This window comes from Gymnogyps californianus, chromosome 27 (genome assembly GCF_018139145.2).
Source record: "Gymnogyps californianus isolate 813 chromosome 27, ASM1813914v2, whole genome shotgun sequence".
Taxonomy (NCBI): domain Eukaryota; kingdom Metazoa; phylum Chordata; class Aves; order Accipitriformes; family Cathartidae; genus Gymnogyps; species Gymnogyps californianus.
This window is the reverse complement of record NC_059497.1, coordinates 892,115-917,484: the sequence shown is the minus strand read 5'-3', so window position 1 is coordinate 917,484 and position 25,370 is coordinate 892,115. Positions and strand designations below refer to the sequence as shown.

The 25,370-nt window shown below is 55.5% G+C and overlaps 1 protein-coding gene across 1 annotated transcript; it reads left to right on the top strand.

Moving 5' to 3' along the window:
- Positions 1 to 13: 13 nt before the first annotated feature.
- WNT2B (Wnt family member 2B) lies at positions 14 to 18,803 on the top strand. Its single transcript, XM_050911290.1, has 5 exons — positions 14 to 177; positions 13,787 to 14,007; positions 15,686 to 15,963; positions 16,396 to 16,660; positions 17,750 to 18,803. The coding sequence occupies exons 1-5, from the start codon at positions 14 to 16 to the stop codon at positions 17,977 to 17,979; spliced, it is 1,158 nt and encodes a 385-aa protein (XP_050767247.1). The 3' UTR covers positions 17,980 to 18,803.
- The last annotated feature ends 6,567 nt before the right edge of the window (positions 18,804 to 25,370 follow it).

The following is a 25,370-nucleotide window of genomic DNA, read 5'->3' as shown; positions in this document are numbered from 1 at the left end:
GCCCCGGAGAGATATGCTCAGCCCAAACCGCCTGGAAGCGTCTCCTGGGATTGCCGTGGCCCCCGGGCGTGCGGAGTGCGGAGCCTTCCCTCGGACGGCGGGCGCGGCCCCGCGGCTTTGCCTGCCCCTCGTCCTCCTCCTGCTCGCCCTGACGCCCCGCGCCGACTCCTCGTGGTGGTGAGTCCCCGCGACGGGTCCGCCGCCCCGACGGTCCCCGGGCTGCCGCCGGCGGGAGCTGCGCGGGGCTCGGCCGCGGGATGGGGATGGGGACGGGGATGGGGATGGGAAGCCCGGCCGGGGGCTGGGGCAGCGCCGGCGGGAGCGCAGCGAGCCCCGCCGTGCCGGAGCCCAGCGCCCAACCTGCGGCCATGGGAGCCCCACGCGGGACAGCGGGAGCCGGCGGGGACCGGCCGGGGCTGCGGGGACTCCCCGCCCCCCCACCCCCGGCGCCGCCGGGCTCATCGCGTGTCCCGCTCCCGGCTGGGAACCCCGCGGCAGGACGGGCTCGGGGCTCCCCCCGGTTCCACCTGCGCGGCGGCGGCGGCCCGGGCTCCCGGGGAAGCGCGGCGGGCGGCGGCCGGAGCGGCGGAGGGGGAACCGCCTTCGCCCCCAACCTGCCGCGGGGCCGGGGCTTCCCCCGGGGCGCAGCCACCGCAGGGCTCCCCGGGCACCCCGCGCTTCAAAGCGCCCTCGCCGCCCGTTTGCCCCTGGGGCCGGGACTTGCCGCGGGGACCCCCCCGGGCTCCCGCCTCATCTGCCGGGGAGCCGAGCCCCCCACGGCGTGACCCCCCTGAAAGCCATCCCTCCCCGGGCAGTGGCAGGGAGCAGGGTCAGCCCCTCGGTACGGGTCAGGGCTGGGAAGCGGCAGCAGCCAGCAGCTCCCCGGATCCAGCCTCTGCAGCCCGGAGATCACGCTGGAGCCCCCAGATCCCTGCGGGCTGCCGTGTTGCCCCGCGCACTTGTATTACGGCTTCTCGTGAGCTAAGAAGTTGCTGTTCTCCCTCATTTGGATAAGATGAGGCTCTGTAACAGATAGAAATGATGCCATAGGAAATACCAGCCTTTTAGAAATTAATCTCCTCCTGTCCCGATTCCTGTAACAATGAAAATTCGTGTATGCAGCATGAGAGTAATTAGGAAAACAAGGGCTGTGAAGTTTTCCAAGCGATCCCGTGCTGCTTCAGTAGTTCAGTAACACTGGAGAAAAAAAATCCTTTGCTGCAGAAAAGTTTTCTGTGTCCCCCACCCTATAAAAGTCCTCTCTAATGTTGTGGAAAACACTGTTTTCCACGCCAATCTCATCATCATTAGCACATCGCAGTGCATGAAGCAGAACTTAGTCAAATTCGACCCATCTGCCACCGAAAGAGAACGGTGGTTTCTGGAATTCCTCAACTACCGTTGCGAGGGCCCGGGAGCACTTAATAGTCATGCCGATAACACAAGTATTCCTAGTGTTTGAGAGCACGTCTGGGCGTGTGGCAGTCGTGGCCAGGCTGGCATCCCTGGGAGAGCGATTCCAGGGTGAGGAAGGCAAACGGGAATGCTGCGGGGCTGGGAGGGAGCGGGGAGCCCAGGGGACGTGCCGCTCGGGCAGCGGGTTGCAACCAGGCACAAAAGGTGGATTGCACGAGGAGCCACTTCTTCCAGAGAGCAGCACAGGCTTCGGGGGGCACGTATAATGCAAACTAGCAAGACCAATGCCGTTCCCGGCCATGCCCAGGGGAGATCTCCTGCAGCCAGATCAGCCCACGGGGAACTGAAATCACTGGGCGAGAAAATGAGTCACCGTCGGCGAGGGTCAGGTTGATACAAGCGCTGGCCTGGCTTCCAGCCGCCAGATCTGCCCCCACCCTTCAGAGCAGGCGAAGACAGGACGGCATCTGTGCAGAAGGTGATGTTGCTGATACGCTAAAAGCCGAGGAAGGAAGGAAGAGTCTTAGGGCAGCGGAGAAGTTAGATTATTTCACTTCATTATCGAGGAGGCAAGAGAAGGGGAGGCTCGTTAGAGCTGAGAAGTGAGTGCATGGGGTGAAGTAGCTGGAAAAAGATGAGGTATCGAGTAGTCACAGCATCATCTGCCCGGAGCTGGGCAGTTCTGGTAACACACTTGGATGCTGGCTGAAGGGTGAAAATTCTTTCTTTAGGAGGAGTGTGAAAAACACCTTTTTTCCTTGCTGTTGTACCCCACTTCTCCCCACGATGACTCCGCTGCAGTGTCTGCCCCAATTCCAAGCGCACGTCTCTTCCCAACGAGCGGGAGGAAAACCAGCCCCATTTTCAGCCTCGGTAGCTGTGGCTTATTGGGAGGAAGCTAGATTTAGCTCCCGCAGCAGTTTGCGTTCTCAGCTTGCAGCGCGACTCCCCGGCTGGCAGCTTCTTGTTCGAGGGAGAAAGGAGAGCGGGGGCAGCCCCCGGGGTGGCAGGGGCAGGAGCCCAGCCTGGGGCAGCTGGGGCTGGGCAGCTCCCCCGCGCAGCCCGGCCGGCTCCTCAGCCATGGTGCAGCCAGGCACGATTCCTTTGAACGTTTTCGGCAAGCAGAATTGGTCTCGGGGACCTGAAGTACGTGACTTTTAAAAAAAAAAAAAAAAAATTAGAAACCAAACACATTCAACTCTGAAGTTCACATTTTCAATCGTATTTTTTCTTCTCTAGACCAGAACATTCCTAAGAAAAGCCTTCATTGAAGCGAGCGCTGTTCTGCTGGACGTGTCAGTTCTGATAAAATAGCATGTTTAGATGAAATTGTGTTTTACTGAAAATGGTTTCAACCAGCTGTGGCTTGGGAAAAAGTTATTCAGTGATTTACATAGGTTTCCAAGCACATCTTTAGCATTACTGATATTACAGTAAATACATTTGGTGGTGCATCATCGTTCCTTATTATTATTATTGCCAAATTCTTCTAGGGATTCACACACAATAAACTTGTGGAAATAGAGGAAATGCTTCTCATTTTCAGAGTTGACTTTTAAAGTAGATTAATAGAAAAAACTGGGTCAGTTCTGATCACAGTACATGGAAAGGAAATATCAACCAAATGTTTCTTCTAAACAACTGCAAATTATTAATTTTCAGTGACGTCAGGCATGGCCCGCGCCGCCTCACAAAAACGCCAGGAATTGGTGAACTTTGGCGCTCGAAAAAGTGTCCGTGGGTGCGTGCATGTGTGCGTGTGCTCGGAGCACGTAGCGGTGAGAACAGCGTTTGCAGGGGCAGAGGGGACAGGCTCGGGCCAGGGCGGTTGCGGCCGGCGGCGCTGCCCGGGCTCCGAGGCCGTCGTGACTTAACAGCGGCAGCGGGACGGCCGTGGCCGTGGGGAGCAGCATCCATGCAGAAATGCTCCCAAACTGTAAAGTGTTACTTAGCAACAAAATACCAGCTGAAACACAGACGGAAATTAAGAAGGAATGCAACGGGAAAATCCCTAAATCCCATTTACACTGGAGTGCGCTCGGGTAGGGAGAACAGCATCGTCCCGCGGCTCTCCCCGGGCGGGCGCCTGCCTGGCAGGGCTGTGCCCCGCGCGCGCTGCGAGGGGACATCGGGCCCCAAAAGCGGCCTCCGAAATTCCTTCCGAAAGATTTGGGATTAGACAAATGTTGCTTATAAACATAAACTGTGCAATAAACAAACTTGGTGTAAATAACTAAGTAGAGTTTACTCGCTATTGAGAGCCCCGCTAGCTGCTCTGGTGTGGAAAGCCATTTTAAATAGAAGGTTTGGTTAAAGAAAAATGTACACAAAGCTGTATGCACACACACCCCCCTGCACCCCACCCTCACACATACCCGCTTGCCTGCAAGCCCACATGAACCCCCCCAGCCGCCCGGCGCACCAAATCCTCGTTAGCTAACTTGTTTATTGCTAACCACAGCCCTTGGAAACTACAAATATTTAATTTCATCTGGCATTGGAACAGATGGGAGGCATCAGGCTCCCAAAGAGATAAAACAAATCTGTGGAAGCAAGACTAGCGCAAGCTTGGGCGCGGGTTGAGGAGCGTGCAGGAGCCTGGCAGCCACGTGGGGCTCCTCAAGGCATCGGCGGGTTACGGGGGGTCCTGGGGAGCCGCTGCACCCCGGGGCACGATGCCCGGACGGGCACTCTTAGGGATGCTCGAGCCCAGAGTTCGGCAGCCACCACGCTCCAGCTCCCTTCCTCGGCCGGGGAAGGAGGTGCGTGTTCATGGGCAGGGAACGCACCCCAGGGGCAAATCGTGAAGCAGGAGCGCCCGTCGCACCCTCCGTGCTAGAGCAACCCCAGGAGCTGGGGTCAGGCTCTTCCCGCGGGCTCGGCAAGGCCACCCCCATCGCAGGTGGAGGAGGGGACGTTCCCACCACGACGGGTAGGAAGGAGCGGTGCTCCCGCAGCCGTTCCTCTCCGGGGTTTGCCGTGCGTTTCCGTCGTGACACCAGTGCTGGGTCCTGGTCCGGGTGCAGTGGATGGGCACAAAGAGTGATGGAAAAATCGAGCCACACGTACGTGTGGATATAGGATATAGGAGAGAGGGGCTGATTTAAACAGGCATCACACTGAGGTGTGTGGGAGGGGAAATAGCATCAATAGGAATGTTTGAAATTAAGCCAAGGGAAAGACAGCTGCATGGAGGAACTCACAGCCAGTCGGTGTAACCCTTTGGGGCGCGCGGGGGTGTCGCTGCCTCCCCTCCGTGCCAGCCTCGGCAGGGCAGACCCGCAGCAGCCCCAGGAGGGCTTCACTAGCAGAGGGTCTAGCAGCTTACGTGGCGGCTCCGAGGGCTGCGTGTCCTTCGCTCCCGATGCCGTCCTGCGCCGTGGATGAACCGTTCCCTCCTCCGCGAGTGCCCCCGCTGCAGGGCAGCTCCTCATCCACCCGGTCTCGTCCCCAGGGCTGCCGCAGGCGAGGTACCAGGAGGGGAACTCACCATCTCAAAGGGGAGACGACGTGCAGCGTGGCAGCGCTCGGGGCACCGGGGATGTATGTACCAGCTGTACGTTTGTTGTTGCAGAGCGCTTTGCATGGCAATAAAAGCAGGAGGTCAGCGACCAGGAAGTCTTTAGGCTGAGGCGCTCCACAGCTCCGGCTGTCCAGGCAGCCGCGCTTTGAAAAATAAGTTTTAAAGTAACGTCAGGCTGATGGAGAATGAACCCCGTGGCCTTTGCAGCAGCCCTGGTGTTCTTGGTTGGGGTGTATTGAACAGATGGGTTCCCTCAGTCACTCTGCGCCGTTATAATAATCCTAATTGTGTTTCTTAGTTCATTTTTCATTAGGGTCACTTTCACCTATAGGAAATCTTTCTTACAAAGAAAGGCAGAAGAAAAAATCCTTCTGCTCTTCCAGGCTCATTAGCTTTTACTGTTACTAATACCGATTTCGGCAGTGCCTGCAGCCCACCGCGAGGAGATCTGTGCTGGGCCAGGTCCTGTAGAAACACGCAGCCTCTGCTCTGAGCTGCTCGCACCCAACACACAAGATAGGCCATGGACAAGAGAAGAATCATCCGTCCTACTTTACCACCAGAGACTGTCTTACCTCCCCAGCTCTTAGCAAAGTGCTTTGAGATTTTGGGAGAAAAAATTTGATACTTAAGGTTAAAGCATATTGTTGATGAGCAATTTGTATTGTATTCATACATCGCCAGCAACGCCCCTGAGCAATAGCTTCCACCCAGCGCTGAGCGAGATTTTGGCCACTATTGCAGAAGGCACCGGAGTCCTTTTCTCCCTGTGCTTTTATAACCTCCCACCCTCACCCCTGCTTTGGCTCCGCAGCGGCCTGAGCACTCAGGGGCTTTGCTGCTCACCTGGTATATATTCTGCGCACACCATATCTCGCCTTTACGCCACAGCAAGCCGAACAGACCTCGATTTCCAGGTCACTCTTGATACAAGATGCCAACAGCAAACTCTCCCACATCAGCCGAGGGATGGCAGGGCAGGGCGCTCATTTGGGTCCAGCTCCCTGGGACTGCAGCGTTTCCCGGACATTTCAGTCTTTCCCACAGAAACCACATCCCACTGACTGCACACGGGTGCAGGAAAACCACAGAGAGAGGACTCCGACAAGGAACCAAAGGCACACAACTGGAAAAAGGGTGACACACAAGAAACAGAAAGATCATGGTGCAGAAAATGAAAAATATGTCCCTTGAATGGCACTGGTAGTGGCTCAGCATTATGATATTAAAAATTATTCAAGTGAGACTAACACTCTCAACATACAGAGTAGTGGCTCTAAGTGAGGAAATTAGGACTATTAATCATTCCAAGGCGTTAACAATTCCAGCAGGCCAGGATGGCCCTGTTCCCAGTGGGGCTTAATAAAATACTCAGGGTTTATAATAATAAAATAATATCTCAAATGTCTATAGCACCTTGCAACCCAAAGTGCTTTGCAGTTGGCTATAAATTGTCTGCCCACAGCCAGGGAGAGCAGAGGAAGGGAAGTGCAGCATCCTCGGGAAGTATGCGGAGAACTTGAGGTGAAATGCTGCCAGGTGCGCTGGAATTTGCTCTTTATCGGGCAGAGAGGCAGGGATGTTGGATTTGATCCTATCTGCACGAGGTGTCTCCAATAGCTTTCTAGGGCTTTCCAGCCTCCCACCAAAATACAGATGTCGTGTTGACTCAATGGGATGGGAAGAGAACAGAAGCCAAGATACTTTGGCTCCCAAGTTGATCTTTCAGGACTATCAAAGTGGTTACGAGAGCAATGGGGAGGTGAATCAGTTTTCCCAGGGGAAGGACTCCAGCAGCCTCTGATACCACCAGGCAGCCAGACCATGCTCTCATCTCAACCTCAGCAGCAGAGCTCTTGGAGCAGAAGGCAGCAGCGACGAGGCTCTGTGCAAAACAAGCTCGTGGCCCCAGCCTGCGGGACGGATTGCACAAGAGGCTGAGCATCTCCCGCCTGAGGAGACAGGGACGGGGGCTCCGGCAGCTGCGGGGAGCACTGCCGTCCCCCAGTGCTGATCCGGGAGAAGAGGCTGGAGGTGTCCTCACAGGCACGCTGCTTGGGCACATGTCAGGTCGGAAGAGGTACAGCCGGACTATGCTTCACCCGGGCACGGACGAGGGGAACTCTGACGGTTCCACAGCATTCGGTTTGCAGAAAGACCTAGAGAAAGCCCCAACGCCGTAAGTGACGGTGGAGCCTAAACCAGTGCTGGGCCGCCCCTCCCAGGGCTGTTTTTGGGAGCAGGCAGCATTCGCAGTTGACCATGGCCAGGACCGAGCCCCAGTTACAGCTCAGCTCACGGGAGTCTGATGGCACCGACTGGAGCTGTGGAGGGGCTCGAAGCTCAGCATTTCTTCCCAACGGTGCTGTGCTTATTTGCCTGAGTCATATTAGGTGGGAGAGCTACATGTGACAGGCAGTCGGTGGCCATCAGAGGATACCGAGCTGAGAGGCATGCTTAACGTGGCCAGGAACAGCACCTTGGTGCTTTTCTTGCTTGCTTGCTTTTTTGTTTTGTTTTTCTGTCTTGTTTTAAATGTGGCCTGGTCAAGTTCAGAGCCCCCGAGCACTGCTCTGCACAGCACCCCACCGTGCGAGGCTGCCTGCGTCTCTTTGCTGTCAGTAAGAAAAGATCCTGTTAGGAAGCCCTGGGAGCAGTTGAGGTGGCCGGGGGTCCAGGGATTTAAGCTGTCCAGGTTGCCTTAACCACGTTGAGAGCACTCTGCACTTGATGGGGAGAGGCAGTATCAGGAAAGGCAAATTCTCAAGCTGAAAACCCATTAGATGGGATGTCAGAGCCGAGCCTGACAGCCTGACGTGGCTTCAGGTCGGAGGAGCATCTCCCGATGATGTCAAAGCCATCGCGCTGACAGGGTTCACGGCACTGCGTCTGGCCAGAGCACCTCCTGCCCCCCCACACTTCTGTTCCCGCCCTGCTCTGCTGCCGAACAAGGAGTTACGAACAGTTGGCAAAGTGGTTTTGGGATCCTCGGGAAGAGAGAAGCCACCAGAAGGAGAACTGTTAACCTGCCATCGTTTTTCAGCCGTGAGCTCTCTCTGCATTAACAAGCGGCAATGAGGAAGCCTCGTGCCTCGGCTCTCGGCGTGCCGCAGCGGCGGCCCTGGCTGGGGAGGTTTGCCCTGCGCCGCCCCGCTCTGCCGGGGAGCGGCCGGAGGCACCCAGAGCTGCCCCGGCTGAGCTTCCCCGCGCCTGGAGTCTGGCTTACTGCATCGTCATAGCTGCTTGCACGGACATCCTTCTCCCAGTGTAAAGCTGGGAGTGATTTTAGTTAAGCTCAGCTTGTAAGCAATGCTCAAATAGGCTTTTCAATGTCATATAGAATGGTGTAAAATGAAATATTAGATACAGCAGTGTGTCTAATAGAATTTTCACTAGAAACTGAATTAGAGCACTACCATATTTCTCAACAACACCTTGGCATTATGGAGAAGCAACAAACAAAAGCAAGTTCCAGTTCCACTGAAGTTTACCCATTCCCGTGAAATGCTTTCCTTTCTTCAAAACCTCGTTTTCCAAGAGACATTTTCCACCCGATATCTACTAGTGAGTCCAGAACAGTGGCGTGACCCCAGCTAAGCCTCTCCTCGTCTCGGATCTCACCGGGTCACCACGCTGCAGGAGGCAGCCGAGGCAGCCGTTCTGCAAAGCCAGGGCACGTGGTCGGTGCTAGAGGAGAGCAGCCCTGCCTATTCAGGGGAGTCGTAACCAGAGCACCCCACACCGACACGCCTGGGCAAAGGCCGATGCCACGCAACGAGGCAAGCCCTGGGCTGGCACCAGGAGGAAGCGCAGAGCCTTCCCCGGCCACCGCAATAACCGCAGCCCCGCAATGGCTGGTATTTCCTTGCAACACTCGCCCCAGCCCTATGCAAAGCAAACGGCAGCCGGGCACGCCGCAGAGATACGAGGCTTCGCCTCTGCCGGGCTGACTTACCGACTCCCCGGAGAAATGTGGCCTCGCAGGTGGCCGGTGATGGCTGGAGCTGGGTGCATGCAGGGGCTTCGCTGCCGTTGCCTCTTTGGGACCAGAGAGCTGCCCCCACAAAGCACTGGGTCAGCCAGTAGAGTTTTAGCAATTAAACAAAATTACTGCCAACAGCTCTGAGTTACAAAAAAAATCTGGAGGTGCCCCAGGTCTATGTTGCAGGGGGCTGTTTATTTATAATGAAAGGGAAACTGAATTCCCCTTGGCAGCATCCTCCGGCTTTGATCTCTAGAGTTATGGTTTCCTCTGGCCGCTGGTTTTGCAGAGCAGCCCCCCAGCCCCCATACACGCAGCCTGGTGCTCCTGGGAGCCGGAGAAACCCCTCAGCGGCCGCGCAGCCGGTTTGCTCACCCGGCCAGGCTTACGCTGACACGTTTGGGGCAGGCTGGCCCAGGCTGCCGGAGCGGTCTGATTTCTCCAGCAGTAGAAGTTCCCGTCTGCCTGTTGCTAAGGTGCCTTAGACTCTGGCCCTGCTCTTGATCTCCCCACTGCTACGCCTGGGGTGCGGTGCTTTTCCTGAGTCTTTCGGTCGTTCCTATTAAAGAGCTCAGCAGCTGGGATGCTGCATACACTGTGTTGGGACCAAAAGCACAGTTTATTGATCCAGAAAAAGGTTCCAGCATGGTGGAGACGGGGGAGGAAGAGGCGTACTGAGATCTGATCCTTGGGACAAGATGCAGCAGATCCCAGGAACTCGCAGCCCACATGCAACTGTGTGGATCCCCTCCTAACCCGCAGGGAGCTGCATGTACAGGGAGGAGAGCAGCCATGGATAGGAAAGCTCTGAGCTGTTCAGACTTTCACCAGAGCAGTCTGAGCTGAGGGCAGAGACACGACATGGGCCACACGGTTCTGCGAGAGCACCCTGAGGAGTCTGCAAGTCCTTCGGGAAGCTGGGCAGGCTCTCATGGGAAGCGCAGGAGCAGGACACATACAGCACGGAGGCAAGCCCGTGGAAGGGGGTTAGCACAAAATGCATGCTGCCAAGTAAATAGATGCGTCTGCCTCTGATTTGCATGTTTATCTTAGAAGCAATTTAGGTTTCTCCTTGTTTACAAGAGTCGAAGTCAGCAGACTCTTAGAACAAGAACAACAACTGGGAGCCAACATGTGACAGTTGTCTCCTGTTCCCCCAGTGCATCGGCACGGCCAGCGCTCGCGGGCTGTTGAGAAAGAGCTCGCTTCAGCTGCACCGGTGGATGTGTCCGTGCAGCAGATTACTTGCAGAGAGGAGGAGGGCTAGCAGGGAGCACGGAGCGCTTTACCTCGCAAGCTCTGAAAGCACTTGCCTTTGTAACATGAAGTCTCCGGCCTCTGCTGCTGCTGCGCAAGTTGCTCCTCGCAGGGAGCAGGGAAGGGAGGGCAGGAGGCGGAGGTCCAGTGCCACGCGTGGTAGCACAGCATTTCCCGCAGTGCTTGCAGCTCGCATCCGTCTCCTGGCAGCTGAACTCTAGGAGCAAATGGGAAATACAGCAAGCTTGTGATTGCACGCTGATTTGCAAGCAGTAAATGATGCAGCACAACGCAGCCAAAGGCTGTCGGAGGGATCAGTGCCAGCCCCTCTGCCTGAGCTGAGCAAACAGCTCTGCATTTAGCAAGGGGGCAATGCAAGGGCTTTACAGACGCTACATGAGGACCTCGCAGGAGGCAGCATCCCGTGGACGCCCATTTGACAGGGTGGGGGATTGTTATCCCCACATGCACTTCATTATTAACTCCCTCTCTCCCTCCCTCCTTCCCAGCTCCTCCTTGCTGCAGGCTGCCCGGCTCTCACAGGCTGCTCCGGCCTCTCTCCTTCGGACCATGCAGAAGTCCAGGCCTGAGCAGCCTCCAGCATCAGGAGCCGTTCCCTCTCACAGACTTTTCTGAAGTCAGGGCTTGGGGTTTTTTTCTGCTGTAAAAATGCAGGTTCCCCAAGAGTAGAGCATTTCACAGAAATTTGCCACTTGCAGCACAACTTCATTTTTTAAAAATGAAGTTCTGATAAGGCAGCTGGGGACTTCTCAGAACAGCCATTGTCTTTCCTATTTCAGTGTTTTTACAATGTCATAGATTTTTAGAAATAAAATCGGAAGAGATGCTTTCATCAATCCAAAACAAATGTTTGGGTTTTTTCCTTCCCAAAATTCTGCTTGGCAGAATTTTCTGATGTTCGCCGTCTCGCTCCATTTCAGAGTAACTGAACCCAACTGGAGCATTTCTCACGAAATGGACGAGCTCGGTCTCGCTGAGATAACCGCAGCCTTTCCAAGACACGTGAGGAATTTTCCCCCTTGTTGTGCCATGCTGCTTTCCAATGCCACAGCAATCGTGGGATGGATTTCAGTACGTAATCTCCGATGGAGGCCTGTAGGTACCGCAGCAAACACGCTGCTTGTTTGCCGCCACGAGCAAAGGGAGGTGCAGCCACCGACCCCGGCGGGGGTCCGGGACCCTGCACGGCGAGGTGCTCCCTCGGCGGTCGGTGCCCTTCGCCCTGCTCTCCTTCCGCTTTCTCCTGCTGATAATGTTTGCTCTGATCTGGGTATTTGGCAGGAGAATTAACGAGGAGTAATTAGCTTACAGTGTGAAAAAGGGAGTGCCTGGTGTTTGTCTTGTCTGGAGGGTTTTCCTTGATCTGTCTCCCAGGGGATGGTGTTAGTCGGTGCTTTATCTGCCGCTCTCCCGTCGTGGAGGCAGCTCCTCTGCCAGCTGCCCGTGTGCCTCCCCAAAGCCGGCCCTGCTGCCAGCCCACCGCCGTTACCAAAGACCAGTGCCACAGCTCAGCAGCGCCGGAGGCGGACAGGGGCTGGGGTCCCCGCAAGGTCCCTGGTGAGGTGGCCCATCGAAGAACGTTTTACCTTTTCCAGCTTTCCCAGCATCTCTTTCCTCCGGTGAAGGGGAGCTTTGGCAACTGCTGCAACCTCCATCCTGCGACACCGCTGCCTCCCAGCACCCTCGTCCCCGCTCTTGGCAGCGCAGGCAGGGACACGTCAGCTGTCCCCATCCGTGCTGGGGCCAGGCAGGCTGGGCAGAACGAATTCAGGGCCAGAGTACCTGGCCATGCTTCCCCCTGGGATCTCTGCAGCCCCACTCGAGACCACTGGCCTGTGCCATCATCCAGCTGGTGGGATGCTCCTCCGCCCTGCCCTCCTCACTGCGGGAAGGAACCGGCCGCTCTCGCAGCCCAGCACGAGCGAGGCAATTAAATGCCCGCAGTCGGCATTGCTCGATGAGCTCCTGCGGGCTTTTCTTTCCTAAATGGCTTCCGCCATCTCCCTTGTCCCCCTGCTACATGGTGAAAGGCTGACGAGCAAGCCTGTGAAAACAATGCGCGCTGGCCCTCAGAGTCGGGGCTTACAAAGCCATGGGGAGCCGGGTTTATTATCTTCTGCTCCAGCCTGAGATGACCTTGTGCTTCTGCCAGCGTTTAAACAAAATATTTTAAAAAAGGGAACAGATCCCATTGCTCTCTGTGCTCACAGGGCTTTCCTGAGCCTGCGAGCTCTCTCTGGGGCTGATAGAAGCGATAGAACATGGCCAGAGAGAGACAATGAAATATTGCCCAAGCTTACTGCTTTTTATTATTGTTAAAGGAAGGTTCTTACTTCTAGTCTGGGGGGTTTGAAAAATTTGAATCCCACCCAAACCTCATCGCTTCCAGCCAGAATCACAGCTCCGCGCTCTGTGGCAAACATCATCCTCCAGCACGAGCAGCCGCTGCCTGGCTGGGGCGAGCGGGCGGCGCAGGCAGGGGCTGACCGGGATGGAAAATTCCACGTTGCCGCCATTGTCCGGGCTGGTGCGAGGCTGCGGGGCAGAGCTCGGGGTCCCTCCCCCGTGTCCGTGGAAAGCTGCCCGTGGGGCTCAGCCAGGCTCTACCAGACTGTTGTTTGCGCATTCTTTCTGCTCCGAGCTCCCGCCCTCTCCCCACCGCTGCAGGGAGGGGACCGGGATGCAGGCAGGGTACAGGCAGGACGGGAGACACAGCGTAGTTCTCCCAGTTACCCAGCTTCAGGGCACGATCATGAATGTTCACCAGTGCAAGAGATGCACAGAGGGGACTAGATAGCCGGGGGATAACAGCGTGAACAAGGACTGCAGCACCAAGAGGTGAAGCCTGCTCCTCTTTCTCCCCCACCTGAGCATCGCACGGGTGCCTGTGCCATGGACCGTTGTTCCCAGCGTGCAGGCAGGAGACAGTGCAGAGCCTGCGCCAGCGCCGGCCACGCTGGGCTCAGCTGGGCTCCATCCTGCTGTGCTCAGCAGGACCAGGCTGCAGAGCGGGGCTGGGATGGAGGGAAGAGGGTGGGAGGGAGGTTTTGCACATCAGCAAGTTCCTCCGCTGCCGCCCCAGGAGCTCACAGAGAGCCCAGGCTCTCAGGGTGCGGGCCCCACGACTTGCAGCACCCATAGCTGGCTGGCTCCTGGGGAGATGGCCCCCTGCTCCCTGCCCAGCGATGCGCGCACAGAGCAGAGCTTCGCCCGCCCCAGGCTGGTGCGCCTCGGGATTATTTTGTTAAATACAAAGACCAAAGCCCAGCGGCTGCGGTGGCTCAGCAGGGCCCTGTCCCTGCATCCTGCCTGTCTGAACCACGGCACCGGGCAGGTCTCACCACGCAGCCAAGCAGCGTGCTCCGCGGCTCGCCCACGCCGAGGGGATGCTGTGAGGAGGGCACGCCGCTGCGGGGGGACAGCCTCGGCAGAGCCCAGAGCGGCTGTGACACAGCTAGAAAGAAAAAAGGGGAAGGTGGGCTTCATTATAAGACCCCCCCTGGCAGGGTGGGGACCCGGGGAGCCAGAGCCCTGCACCTTCCCCCTCTACGGGCAGCGTGGTAATGCGGCACCGTTCTCTCTCGCAGGTACATCGGGGCGCTGGGTGCGAGGGTGATCTGCGATAACATCCCCGGGCTGGTGAACAAGCAGCGGCAGCTGTGCCAGAGGTACCCCGACATCATGCAGTCGGTCGGGGAGGGAGCCAAGGAGTGGATCCGGGAGTGCCAGCACCAGTTCCGGCACCACCGCTGGAACTGCAGCACCCTGGACCGGGACCACACCGTCTTCGGCCGGGTCATGCTGCGAAGTAGGTTCTGCCCCGTCCCCTTCCCACTGCCTCATGCCTTGTCTCCCTGGGAGAGCCTCTCCTCTCGCTGGGCTGCCGTGCCCGGTGGCTTGGATTACTCCCTTAGGAGAGCTTTGCCTTTCCCTGTAAATTAATCAAGCAGTAATGGGAGCAGAGCACTGCATTTGGAATAGCTGCACCAGATGAGATGGAGCAGGGGGAGCACTGGGGGAGAAGCGGGAAGGAGGAGACACCTCCGGAGAACAGGCTCATATGTAAACAGTAATGGGATATATAAATATTTGGAGAGCAGGGCTGGCCAGGACTCAGCAATTCACGTGGGAACTGGCTGTTCCCTTGCATGGCAAGGGAGGCAAGGCAGAGCCACGGCTCCACTCCTCGCTTCGGGCTCCAAGGTGGAGAAGGACCACGGCTACGGGGCAGATGCCGGCCCTGCGCGCAGGGCTGGGCACAGACCCTGCCCGGGAGGGACCTTTCCGCTCCAGGTGAGGGACAGATATGACACAAGCAGGGATGTACCCAAGGAGCGAAGAGGAAAGGCGTGATGGGGACAGGGACAGGGGCAGTTCCAGAGCAGGAGCAGCATCGTGGGCTCCAGCTGCCCCCGGGGAGAGCTCTGGCAGCGAGCGGACCCCGGGAGCCGGCGTGAGCCCCGGCGCAGGCAGCGGCACTGCGGGACAGATGCTGCTGCGCCCTGTGACGTGCCGGGGCGCATCCAGCCACGTGGCCTCCAAATCAAAGGCGGCTGGGAAGAGCCTTTCGACTCGCCGGGAGCAGCTCATATGGAGGACACGTGAGCGCCCGCGGAGGGAGCCGGGGAGCGGGGGGCTTGCTCCCAGCTGGCGGGGGGATGGGGCAGCTGCCCAGCGGGGTGGGCAAGCAGCAGAGCCTGCAAGCCAGACCCCCGGAGAGGAGCCGGCTGGAGGGAAGGGGGCTGTAAGCACCGGGACGCGGCACTCACCCTGCCGTGCTGCAGCCTGCCCGGTCTCAGCCTCTCCATCCCCGCGATGGCACCTTTACTCCTGCCCGGTCCTCTCCTGGCAAAGAATGGAGAATGATGAAAGCTCCTCGCCACAGCCCCATCCTGCGAGGTCCAAAGAGAGCTCTGCTGCCTTTGAAGTTGCTTTCAAAGGCTCTCAAAATGAAGACGAACATGGTTTTGATTTGCAGCTTCTTTTACAGCATTATAAAAACAGCTGTGAACTCAAACCAGAGATGTAAAATAGCAGGCGGCAAGCTGTGCCACGCAGGGAAAGCCGAGCCTGGCCGGAGCTGGCGCCAGCTCCCGTGCTCAGCATCACTCCGGGAGGGAGGCAGCCCTGGCCGAAGGGTGCTGGCTGGTCCTGCAGTCTCAGCACCGATGAGCACCCACATGGCCCCTGAGCCGCAGGTCAGCGAGGGGGACCAGTCGGGCAACCCTGAGAGCAGCCCAGCACCCCGAGCTGCTGAGCCCTGAGGCTCAACATGAAATTCCCCTTAGTCTGAAAGGTGCCAGGGAAGCCGAGGCTGGACTCGGTGGCCAGCAGAGCTGGCTGGACTTGGCTTACCCGTGTGCGGGATGCTCTCGCCCCGAGCCGCAAAGGTGCTGCCGCATGGTGCCCTGCTGCTTGGTGGGCTGCAGGCGCCTGGCACAGCCCAGCACGCTCACTCTCCATCCCCGTTTCTCTTCCTGCGGCAGGCAGCAGGGAGGCCGCCTTCGTCTACGCCATCTCCTCGGCTGGAGTGGTCTACGCCATCACGCGGGCGTGCAGCCAAGGGGACCTGAAGGCCTGCGGCTGCGACCCGCTCAAGAGGGGCCGCTCCAAGGACGAGCGCGGGGAGTTCGACTGGGGCGGCTGCAGCGACAACATCAACTACGGGATCCGCTTTGCCAAAGCCTTCGTGGATGCCAAGGAGAAGAAAGTGAAGGACGCCCGGGCGCTGATGAACCTGCACAACAACCGCTGCGGGAGGATGGTGAGTGCAGCCCCCGCAGCCGAGCCCAGCGCCTGGCCAGCCGTCCCACCAGGACCGCCTGCCGGGGAATGGGCAGCGGGAGCAGCTCGGGCATGGGAGCGGGACCCTGGGTGTCTGCGGAGGGCAGGTCCTGCTGCATTCGGGGCAGGACACTGCCCTGCCTTCCCAGTGCCCCCCTGCACGCTCTGCTCGGGGAACAGCCCCGCGGGGATGGCAGGACCCTGCTTACCTTTGCCCCCAGCCTGTGTCCTCACTGATGCTGGCATCAGTGACCGCAGGAGTGCATCCTCCGTACGCAGCACCCCTCTCCCATTAGGAGCCCCATCCCGTGCAGGCAAGGGCTGATAAGCTGCACCAGGGACAAGCAGACCCAGGCGCAATGTCTGACGCCCAGGGTGGCTGCCGGTCCTCACGGCATCCCTCTTCCCACAGGCTGTGAAGCGTTTCCTGAAGCTGGAGTGCAAATGCCATGGGGTCAGCGGTTCCTGCACACTAAGGACTTGTTGGCTGGCAATGTCAGATTTTCGAAAAACAGGGGATTACCTAAGGAAGAAATACAACGGGGCCATCCAGGTGACGATGAACCAGGACGGCACTGGCTTCACGGTGGCCAACAAGAACTTCAGGAAGCCCACGAAAACAGATCTGGTGTATTTTGAGAACTCACCCGATTACTGCGTGATGGACAAGTCAGCAGGTAAAAACCAAAGCTCCAGTCGTTGCCCAAAAGCAGCTCTTCCTCGCCTCCTGACAGGCCAGCAGCTCCCAACTAGCCCAGCCTGGCAGGGCTGCTTTGGGACGTCAGCTCCCCCACTGAACCCCCATCCCCGGTGGGGGGGTTGCGCTCTGGGGGTCACCCAGGCCCTCAGCGGGTGTCGGTGCTCGCTGGAGCGCTGGGTCCCCACAGCACCTCACGCCTGGGCAGACAGGGCTGGGTTTGTCCAAAATCCCCAGGCTTTACACCAAAGGTCCAAACCCATCAGGCATAGTACAGCGTTTCCTCAGAGCCTTTCTCCTGCAGAGCAAAGCTCCCTTAAACAGGCAATAAAGAGCCCATTTCGTGCGGCAGGCTGCCGGCTTCCCCTCTGAACACAGCCCGAGGCTGGGATGAGAGTGGGGAAGGCAGCGCCAGGGCTGCTCGGCTCCTGCAGAGAAGATCAATGGTTTCCCAGCCTGGAGCATCCCCGGGTCGGGGGTTCGCAGGAGCTGTGGGGGCTCGGTGGGGAAGGCAGCACGTGCTCCCGCTGCCCTTCAGTGAGCCCTTAGCCCAAGCAGAGGGGGCATTCCTAGCTTTGCCAGCTGCAAAGCCCGGCTCGGTGGGCATACACTGCTCCAGGGCCCCCCCGGGCCCAGAGGGGCTGCACAGAGCCCGGCCCGTCCCCGTCCCCCCCTGCTCGTGTGCTCTGGGCAGCAGCGGGAGCAGGCTCCAGCAGCGGGTGTGGGGAAAGGGCCGTGCAGAGGGTCACCAAAGCTGCGTCCCTGGCCAGGCTCGCTACCCACGCTGCAACCCATGCCCTTAAAGCAAAGCAAGCACAGGCTCCGCAGCCTCTTCCCCGCAGCCTGTGCCCAGCCCTTGGAGGCCATGCTCCGGCACCACGCTGCAGCACGCGCTGTGACAGAAACAACAAGATGTCACCACTGCTAAGGCAGTCGTATCCGAGGTCTCCATTGCAGATGGTAGATACCCAATCTTACCAGTGCTAACAACTGCGGGGCAGGGGTTGGAGGAAGTATTTGCACAAGGTGGAGAAGGAACACCCTGACCCGCTCTCGCTTCCTTCTCCAGGCTCCCTGGGCACGGCCGGTCGCGTGTGCAACAAGATGTCCCGCGGGACGGACGGCTGCGAGGTGATGTGCTGCGGGCGGGGGTACGACACCACGCGCGTCACGCGCATCACCAAGTGCGAGTGCAAGTTCCACTGGTGCTGCGCTGTGCGCTGCAAGGAGTGCGAGGACACTGTGGACGTGCACACGTGTAAAGCACCAAAACGGGCCGAGTGGTTGGACCAGACCTGAGGAGACAGGAGCACAGAGGGAAGAATCCACTGCCACCCCCCCTTGCCATTTTTTAAAACCCTGTGCCCTGAGGGCCATGACATTCTGGGAGCTGTAGTTCAACTGCATGGCTTTTATTTAATTAATTCTGCAAAGCACTAAAGAAAGGACTACATTTCCCAGGAGGTACTGTGGACCCTTCTATTTGCTCAGCAAAACTAATCCCCTACCTAGGAGGAGTCTGCAATCCTTGCTTAAACTGTGAAACTGCCGTTGCCCGTTGTTCTCTTTGCAAAGGGACGGTGCAACCGACATGGACTTGGAGGACCAATCGTCGGGATGCGATGGCTGAGGAAACCTGCACCTCCCCAGAGAATTTACGTTGCAGTAAAGTTTCACCAGCGAAAAACACTAGTTCAGAATAATCCACTCTTGCAGAAAGCATTCTTGCTTCTACTTTTTTGCAAGGCCAGAGGAAGGGTGTTGTGAATCTGTAAGACAGTCCCGTGATCCCTGCGTTTCCCTCGAGCAGCCCCAGCACACCGACCCCGGCCGCACTGCTGACCCTGCTGAGCAAGAGCAACCTCCGCACAAGGCTTCTCCCCGTCTCCCCAGCAAAGGTGACAAGCGGAGCTGTAAATTGGAACTGAAACCTGAATGACTGCACAAAGACAAGGGCCACCCCGAGATGCTGGCAGACACAGAGGGCTAGAGAAAGCAAACAAAATCTGTGAACTTACTGGTAGGTTCTGAAGTCAACAGATACAACAGCGTCTCTGTAAAACTCACTTGTATGTTGTGTATACTGCTTATTATTTTAAGTCAAAATTCATTATAAACCTATATCGGAAAATGATGTTCTTTGCTTTTTGAATTCCTACACACGCAGTTGGGCACTTCCCCCAGAGCGGGAGTCAGCCCGCAGCATTTCTGCTTGCCTGCAGCTCCCGTGGTCCGATAGCACAGACCTCCCCGCCCCGGGAGCTACCTGCCGTTTCCCACAGAGCAGAGCCACGGCATCCAGCGTGCAAAGCCCCCGGGGAATCCTTCAGAAGCAGCAGCACGCTGCAGGACATCTAATGACGTAGCACTGGGTCAAGCAGGAGATGCTAGATTAACTTCCAAACCTTTCCCGTAGAAAAAACCCAAACCAAACACCCGAAACATCAACTATCACCTACAGTTGAAGCTGATGAGAGGAGAGGCAGGCAGCTGCAGAGCTGCCAGTAGATATGTTACAGAGATCAACCCCTCACATCTCTAGAAATTTCTTCAATTCTTTTTTCCTCCAACTTGGGCAAGCAGTGATTACAAAGATGCTTTATTTAGTGTACAGATATTTTATAGAGTCTGGTCAAAAGGTACCAGTCCACACGAACAGACCTAATGTACAAGTAAGACAGTTGAACCTGCACACTACTTTGACCCAGGTAAAAAAAAAAAAATTACCGTAATTATTGCAGTTCCTGAGCATACGCTGAAGCTGATAGGGGTGCTTCTACGCTTCCCTCCCAGAGCTCGGCTGCCCATTGCCCCGGGCAGGCTGTGCTTTCTCCCTGACCCAGGAAAAATGTTGGTTTCCGTAATGTTGATCATCATCGTGCTGATGGGCAGGTAAGGACGTTTCACACACACACACAGCAAGTTTTCCTGAAAGTTACAAGCTTGCAACAACAACAACGGGAAAGGACGAGTCAACAGTAACCTTCACCTGTAAATACTTTCAACTGGGGTCTGCTTTCACACTGCTATTGCTGCTAGCGGGGCTGTCGAGGCTCTCCGACGAGTCGGGTCTCTCCCGGCAGCAGCGAGGTGTGTGGGCAGAGGGAGCTGAGCAGGCTACAACAGCAATGTCTGAAGGAAGGTCAAAGTAGCAGGATAGGATTAAGGCAAAGAAGATTATTCTGGTCCTAAGCCACCCATCGGCTACTGCATGAAAAGCATCTCTGAACGGGGATTTTACCCAATGGCCCTAGGAAATACGAGTTTAAGTGGTGAGAGAAAACCACTTTGAAAACTGCTTTGATGGGAACTGCTCAAAGAATTTAAAGAGTCTGCCATGGGCCAGATTAGAGCACCTTACTCCGTGCCCAACCACCGAGATTGCTCATGCAGAAAAAGGACCTTCAGCAGAGCTGCTGCAGAGCCACGGACAAGCAAAAAGGTGACGTTTTAACAGAGCTCTTAAAACAGTTACAGGAATCCCACCTCCCTGCTGCCTAACCCGTTTCTTACGGAATTAAACCATCTCCCTTTTGAACCCCGTACTGACAGCACGAGAGGGCTGAGCAGCACCTTTCGCCCTCTCTGCTCTTGCAGAACTTGCACTCAAGCTGGTGTCTACCTGGGAGGCTCCCGGGTCTCACCCCAGGCCCTTTGAAGCCCCCTGAATTTCACGGAGAGGCAATTTCCCTGAAGATTTGCTCCGTCTCGGCTGTGCCGAGGAATGCTGGCAGGTGAGCGAGAGGTCTGAGCCAGGCCAAAGGCATTTCAAGCCTGCCGTAGCACAGCATCCGTCAGCACGCAGGCTAATCTACTGGGAAGAGCTCCCTCATTTATCTTCATTACTGCTCCACCTACCATCAATTTACGACAGACTTTAAAAAAATGCTGCCCCCTCAGCAATCAATCCAAGCCTCCCTCCCAGAGCAGGACATGCTCCGTGGGCTGGGAGGGACCCAGTGCCTGGGGACCCGGGGTCAGCCATCAATAAACATTTCTTCCTCAACAGAGGACCCCTGGGAGGTGTCTTCCAGCAGAAATACTGCTCCGTAGCAGATCTGTAGGCCCACCCGATGAATGACACCTTAATCAATGGCTGCTGCCAAAATACGTCTTCCCTTTGAATGCAGATGTTCAGCATTTTAAAACAAAGGAGAAAACTCCCGAGGACAGGTTGTCTTGGGTTTATTGGCTTCCCCCCTTCCCGTATCATCACCAAGATACTAAAGCTGGATGCCTTCAGCACTTTGTAGAATAACAATAGCCGAGAAGGCAACCCTCCATAGCTCTGCCGGGTCCACTGGCACGATGGGACTCGCTGCCCAGCTGCCTTCCCCTGTGTCACAGCACAGCAGTAAATCAGAGGATTAAGAATACTTGGAAGCAGGTACCAGTATTACAGAAGCACCCAGAGGAGCAGTTGTGGAGACAGCCTGATGAGCTCAAGTCTACCCGACAGAAGAGGTGAGCGTTTCTTCTGCAAAGGGCTATGCAAGACTACGCTCGCTTCTTGGTTGTTAACAAGCAATTAGCAGAAGCACAATGCCTGGGAATCAGAAATACACTGGTTAGCCAGAGCTAACTCCCAGCGCTTGTGCAAGAAGACGTCCCACGGCAGGTTGAAGGAAATTCAGACTGGTCTGTGTCTTCCGCAGATGAGCCCTACCGAAGCTCCCCTTCAGCACACTCATCCTCAGCAAGCAGATGTTTTCCATCTATAAACGTTTATGAAGGCTGCAGTCTCGTCAGGGAACACTCAGTTCCTCTCACAAGCCCCTCTTAAGTAATCTGCCCGAAATGTGCAGGGAGCCTTTTATGCAAGATCATCTTCTGATTATCCTCCAGTCAAACGCATGTGTGAACTTGAGGACAAGGAGCAGAATTAATTGCTTAATGAGCTTCTGAATAAATTACTTTCTTTGAAGAAGCTGGACAGGACACACAGGAGGAGGTAGAAGGCATTGGAAACGTGGGATCCACGTAAATTCAGGGTATTTTCTCTACTAAACCACGTGTGAGTGAGAGCAGGCCTTAGCCCAGGTGACACCACCATTTTTCTGGATGGATGTAGTGATAAGATCGATTAAGTTGTTGAGCCCCAGCAATGCAGAGCGCATACACTGCTCAGCTACACCCCAGTCCTAAAACCCTCGTCGCTGCCGTGGGCCCTTTCTGTTCACCATCGCGTTCATACGTGTGCAAAAGGCGTTGCTCATGTACCTGTGCCAACGACAGCATGCTCCACGGGGGCCATCTGCTGTGACAGGTCCAGCTCTCAGGGACAGATTTATGGGGCATTTTGACTAACATTTGCATAACCTGTGCAGATCTGTGTGAGAGCTTTCACATCCCTTATTACTGAAGCCGAGTCACGGAGGGCTGCTCCAGCTAGCAGCAGGGGGGTTACTGCTCTGGAATCTCAGCTGATGAGTCAATGCAGGAGAATGCAATAGTCACATACTGTGTCACACTGTTTTATAACTGATGATAGCCTACAGCCAAATTAGAAAAGAAATCAAGAGGTTCTTAAGAGAAGGGTCCAAGCTGACGAGGCCACGGTATGATTGCACAATTCAATCCATCCAGAGTAAAAGGAAAATGTCATTGGCCAGAAATAACTAAAGCAAGAAGATCCCCAATGGAGAAACACACTCATCTTCGTGGATGCACCCTCACTGATGCAATAAGTGTGGGTGTGTTATCTAGCTTTCCCCAATGACCAGACTCACCGAAGGGCCTACCAAAAAGCACAATACAACAATTGAAGCTGGAAATGAGGAAAATTCCAAGCACATGAGCAGCATCCCTGATCACCGTCTCCGTCGTACAGTGCTAAGGGCTGGGGCATGCAGAGCACGCCCCGCTGAGGAGGCTCACGAAAGGGAGGAGGGAGCCAGGAGACAGCTGGAAACTGACGCTGCCTTTCCTCTCTCTCCACCTTTATTAAAAGCTGGGTGAACTCAGACCACAGGAGACTGTCCACAGAAGCCCACTATGATTCCTACTGTCAATGTGATGGGATGTTTAGAGATTTTTGACCCATAAGCAGAAGATCAGAATAGCTCGCGCATCACCTATGCAGCCATACAGCCTTAACTGCAGAAGAGAGAAGGGAGGAGTCTGTCTGTCCTTTTTAACAGCAGAACAGGGCAAGCTGGGTACTACTCAGAGGCTGGCAGAGTAGGAACCCCATCTGCTCTCTCTGCCCTTGCTACCAGTACTGTCCTCGGCTAAGAGCACAGCACCAGCGCACATCTGCTCCCTACCTCCACAGCTGGTCCCATTCTGCAACCTCAGCACAGCCTCACGTGGCTCCCAACCACGCAGCCCATATGTCAGCAGGCTGGGAGGTGCATCTCCCCCCAGCGTGTCATCTCTGGGCAGGGGGAAGGGCAAAATTAATTTATGTCTGTGCGAGCCCCATACGTACGTCTCCTTTTCTTTAAGGGAGTTTGCTCTCCTATTTAACCTCTTCAGCCTGCTGGCACTGGAGGCGGATGATGCAGTTTGTAGAGAGGTGCCGGCACTTCACTCTCCCTCTCCCCCTCCCCCTGGAATCTTCCTCTTACTTGTGGTCCTTGGGATTCACCCAATGTTTCTCAGAAAAAAAAGAGGACCTCAAGACAAGTATGCATTTAATAAGCAGTGAGACAAATAAGCTCCAGTTATCCCAGCAGAATTACACCACCGGAGAACAATTTTCTGCATTCCTCTGAAGGCCTGAAGGAACCCAATTGCCTGCTCTCAGCCTAAATAGGTACCAGACACCAAGTGCTCCATAAGCAAACAGAGCCCCCAAAGTGCAAAAATGAAATAAGTAAAAAGCTTCACATTACATATAAACCAGCCGTTTGCACCTTGTTATTAATGGTCTTGACTATGACCTTTAAACCCTGCCTTGCTCAGAGTCATGGATCTACGAGCCTTGGCACCCTCACAACAATTCCAGGACGAGGAGCAGGGAATAAACAAGCCTGGCCAGCGCCGGAGGAGATGCGGGAAGGGAACCGGCCTGCGACAACCCCGGACCAAGAACCACTCCAGTGCAGCAGCCAGGGCTAAGAGGTGACCATCTCCACTATGAATTTGTCAACATAACCTCGGTGACCGGTTTCAAATGGCATGAAAAGCCCTGTTGCCCCATATATACATGCATAAAAGCTAGTCACGCATGCATCTATCCCCACTTTCAAAGAACGAAGGGCTCACAGCATGGTAAATAACTGCAAGAGAGCTCACTCCCCAGAGGATAGTTCTGATGTGGTTTATAAGCCCACGTGAACTAGCATTGCCTTGAACAGACTCTGTTACCCAGAAATATTTATTAGCCTGAACTGCCTCACCACTGCTTTAAAAGTTTTATTATTATAATAGTGCCAATAGCCAGTGGAAAGTTTTACCCCTTGAAAGCTGTTGAGCACAAAGCCGCCGCCACCTCTGGAGGAGATGACCCTGCGACGCAAGTGGCTGGAGAGTGCCCTGGGGACACGCACGTGCTTGGCTTGCCCTGGCACCCTTCCCTGGGCAGCTGGCACCGGCCGCTGCAGAGCGCTGGTAGCGCCCGCTGTACCGTTACGATACGCTGGACTGAAATGCTCCTACTTGTACAAAGGGGCCAGTTACAGACTGAAGCCGTGGCAGTCACTCTTCCAAACTTACTAACTCCTCCGATGAAGCAGGTATATCGGAACAGTACGTCTGATGGACCTTTGTCAGGCTCAAAGGATTAGTGTGTCTAAATGACATCAAACAGCCAAGAGCATTTAGGTATTAACTTCCAAATACTTCACTTAAAGTCAACCAACATTAGAAAGTTGTTTCAATAACAAGATGATAAATCACGCTTGTGTGATCTCACCAGATGCATATGCAATAAAGTCCTGATCCACAAAGATCTTTATGCACTTTTCATTAACATCAGTGGTAAGATAGGGCAAATTCACACAAGAATTTAGTTGCCCAATTGCCTCACAAACAACAGCTTTACTATCTGTGATAACAGTTCCCTCTCTCCTTCCCTTCCTGTCCTTTTTGGAGATTACTTCTGGAAAAGTAAGAGGTTGGCAGGAAGAAATGCAACATTCGTCTTCCCGGACATTCTGATCAAAAACTCATCTGTCGTGACATGGTGAGACACTGCGAGTAACAAAAAAACCCAACAAACCAAACCCACCCCAAACTCAAATCCTGCCTAAATGAATCAGAGAGACTATAATGACCCTGTTTTACAAATACACATATTAGCATCAGGTATATAAATAAACGCTGATTTTCAAGTTCCTTGACTTTCACTGGCTACTCTGAATGAAATGAAAATTTGAGAAGTCTACTAACATCACATACAGCCTCGTGGAAAGGCTTTTGCCATCCCAATGGCTATAAGGTCATCCTAGTGCATGTTTCAGGGAAATGGCAACAACCAATGCCCATCTGTCCTAATTGTGGGTGGGGGGGGGGTTATATCTATATATATACAGACACACACACGCAACTTAAATGCCTGTGGACTTATATGGTATTACTATGGTATGGATCAGGTGCTAAGTCCCTGCTCCTAAGTGGCAAATGAATGTTCCTATAAAGCAGGAACAATCCTGCTAGGAAATCATACAGAGAGCTCCTCCTTCCTCAAGAATTACTGGCACTTCTAGAGACAGGAAGATTTTCATTACATAGCCTGTTGCCAGCTA

Excerpts from the sequence above, each read along its gene's own strand:
- WNT2B (XM_050911290.1), top strand. The coding sequence starts at position 14 with ATGCTCAGCCCAAACCGCCTGGAAGCGTCTCCTGGGATTGCCGTGGCC. Across the intron at positions 15,964-16,395 it reads ACAACCGCTGCGGGAGGATG|GCTGTGAAGCGTTTCCTGAA; the intron begins GTGAGTGCAGCC and ends CTCTTCCCACAG. Across the intron at positions 16,661-17,749 it reads CGTGATGGACAAGTCAGCAG|GCTCCCTGGGCACGGCCGGT; the intron begins GTAAAAACCAAA and ends TTCCTTCTCCAG.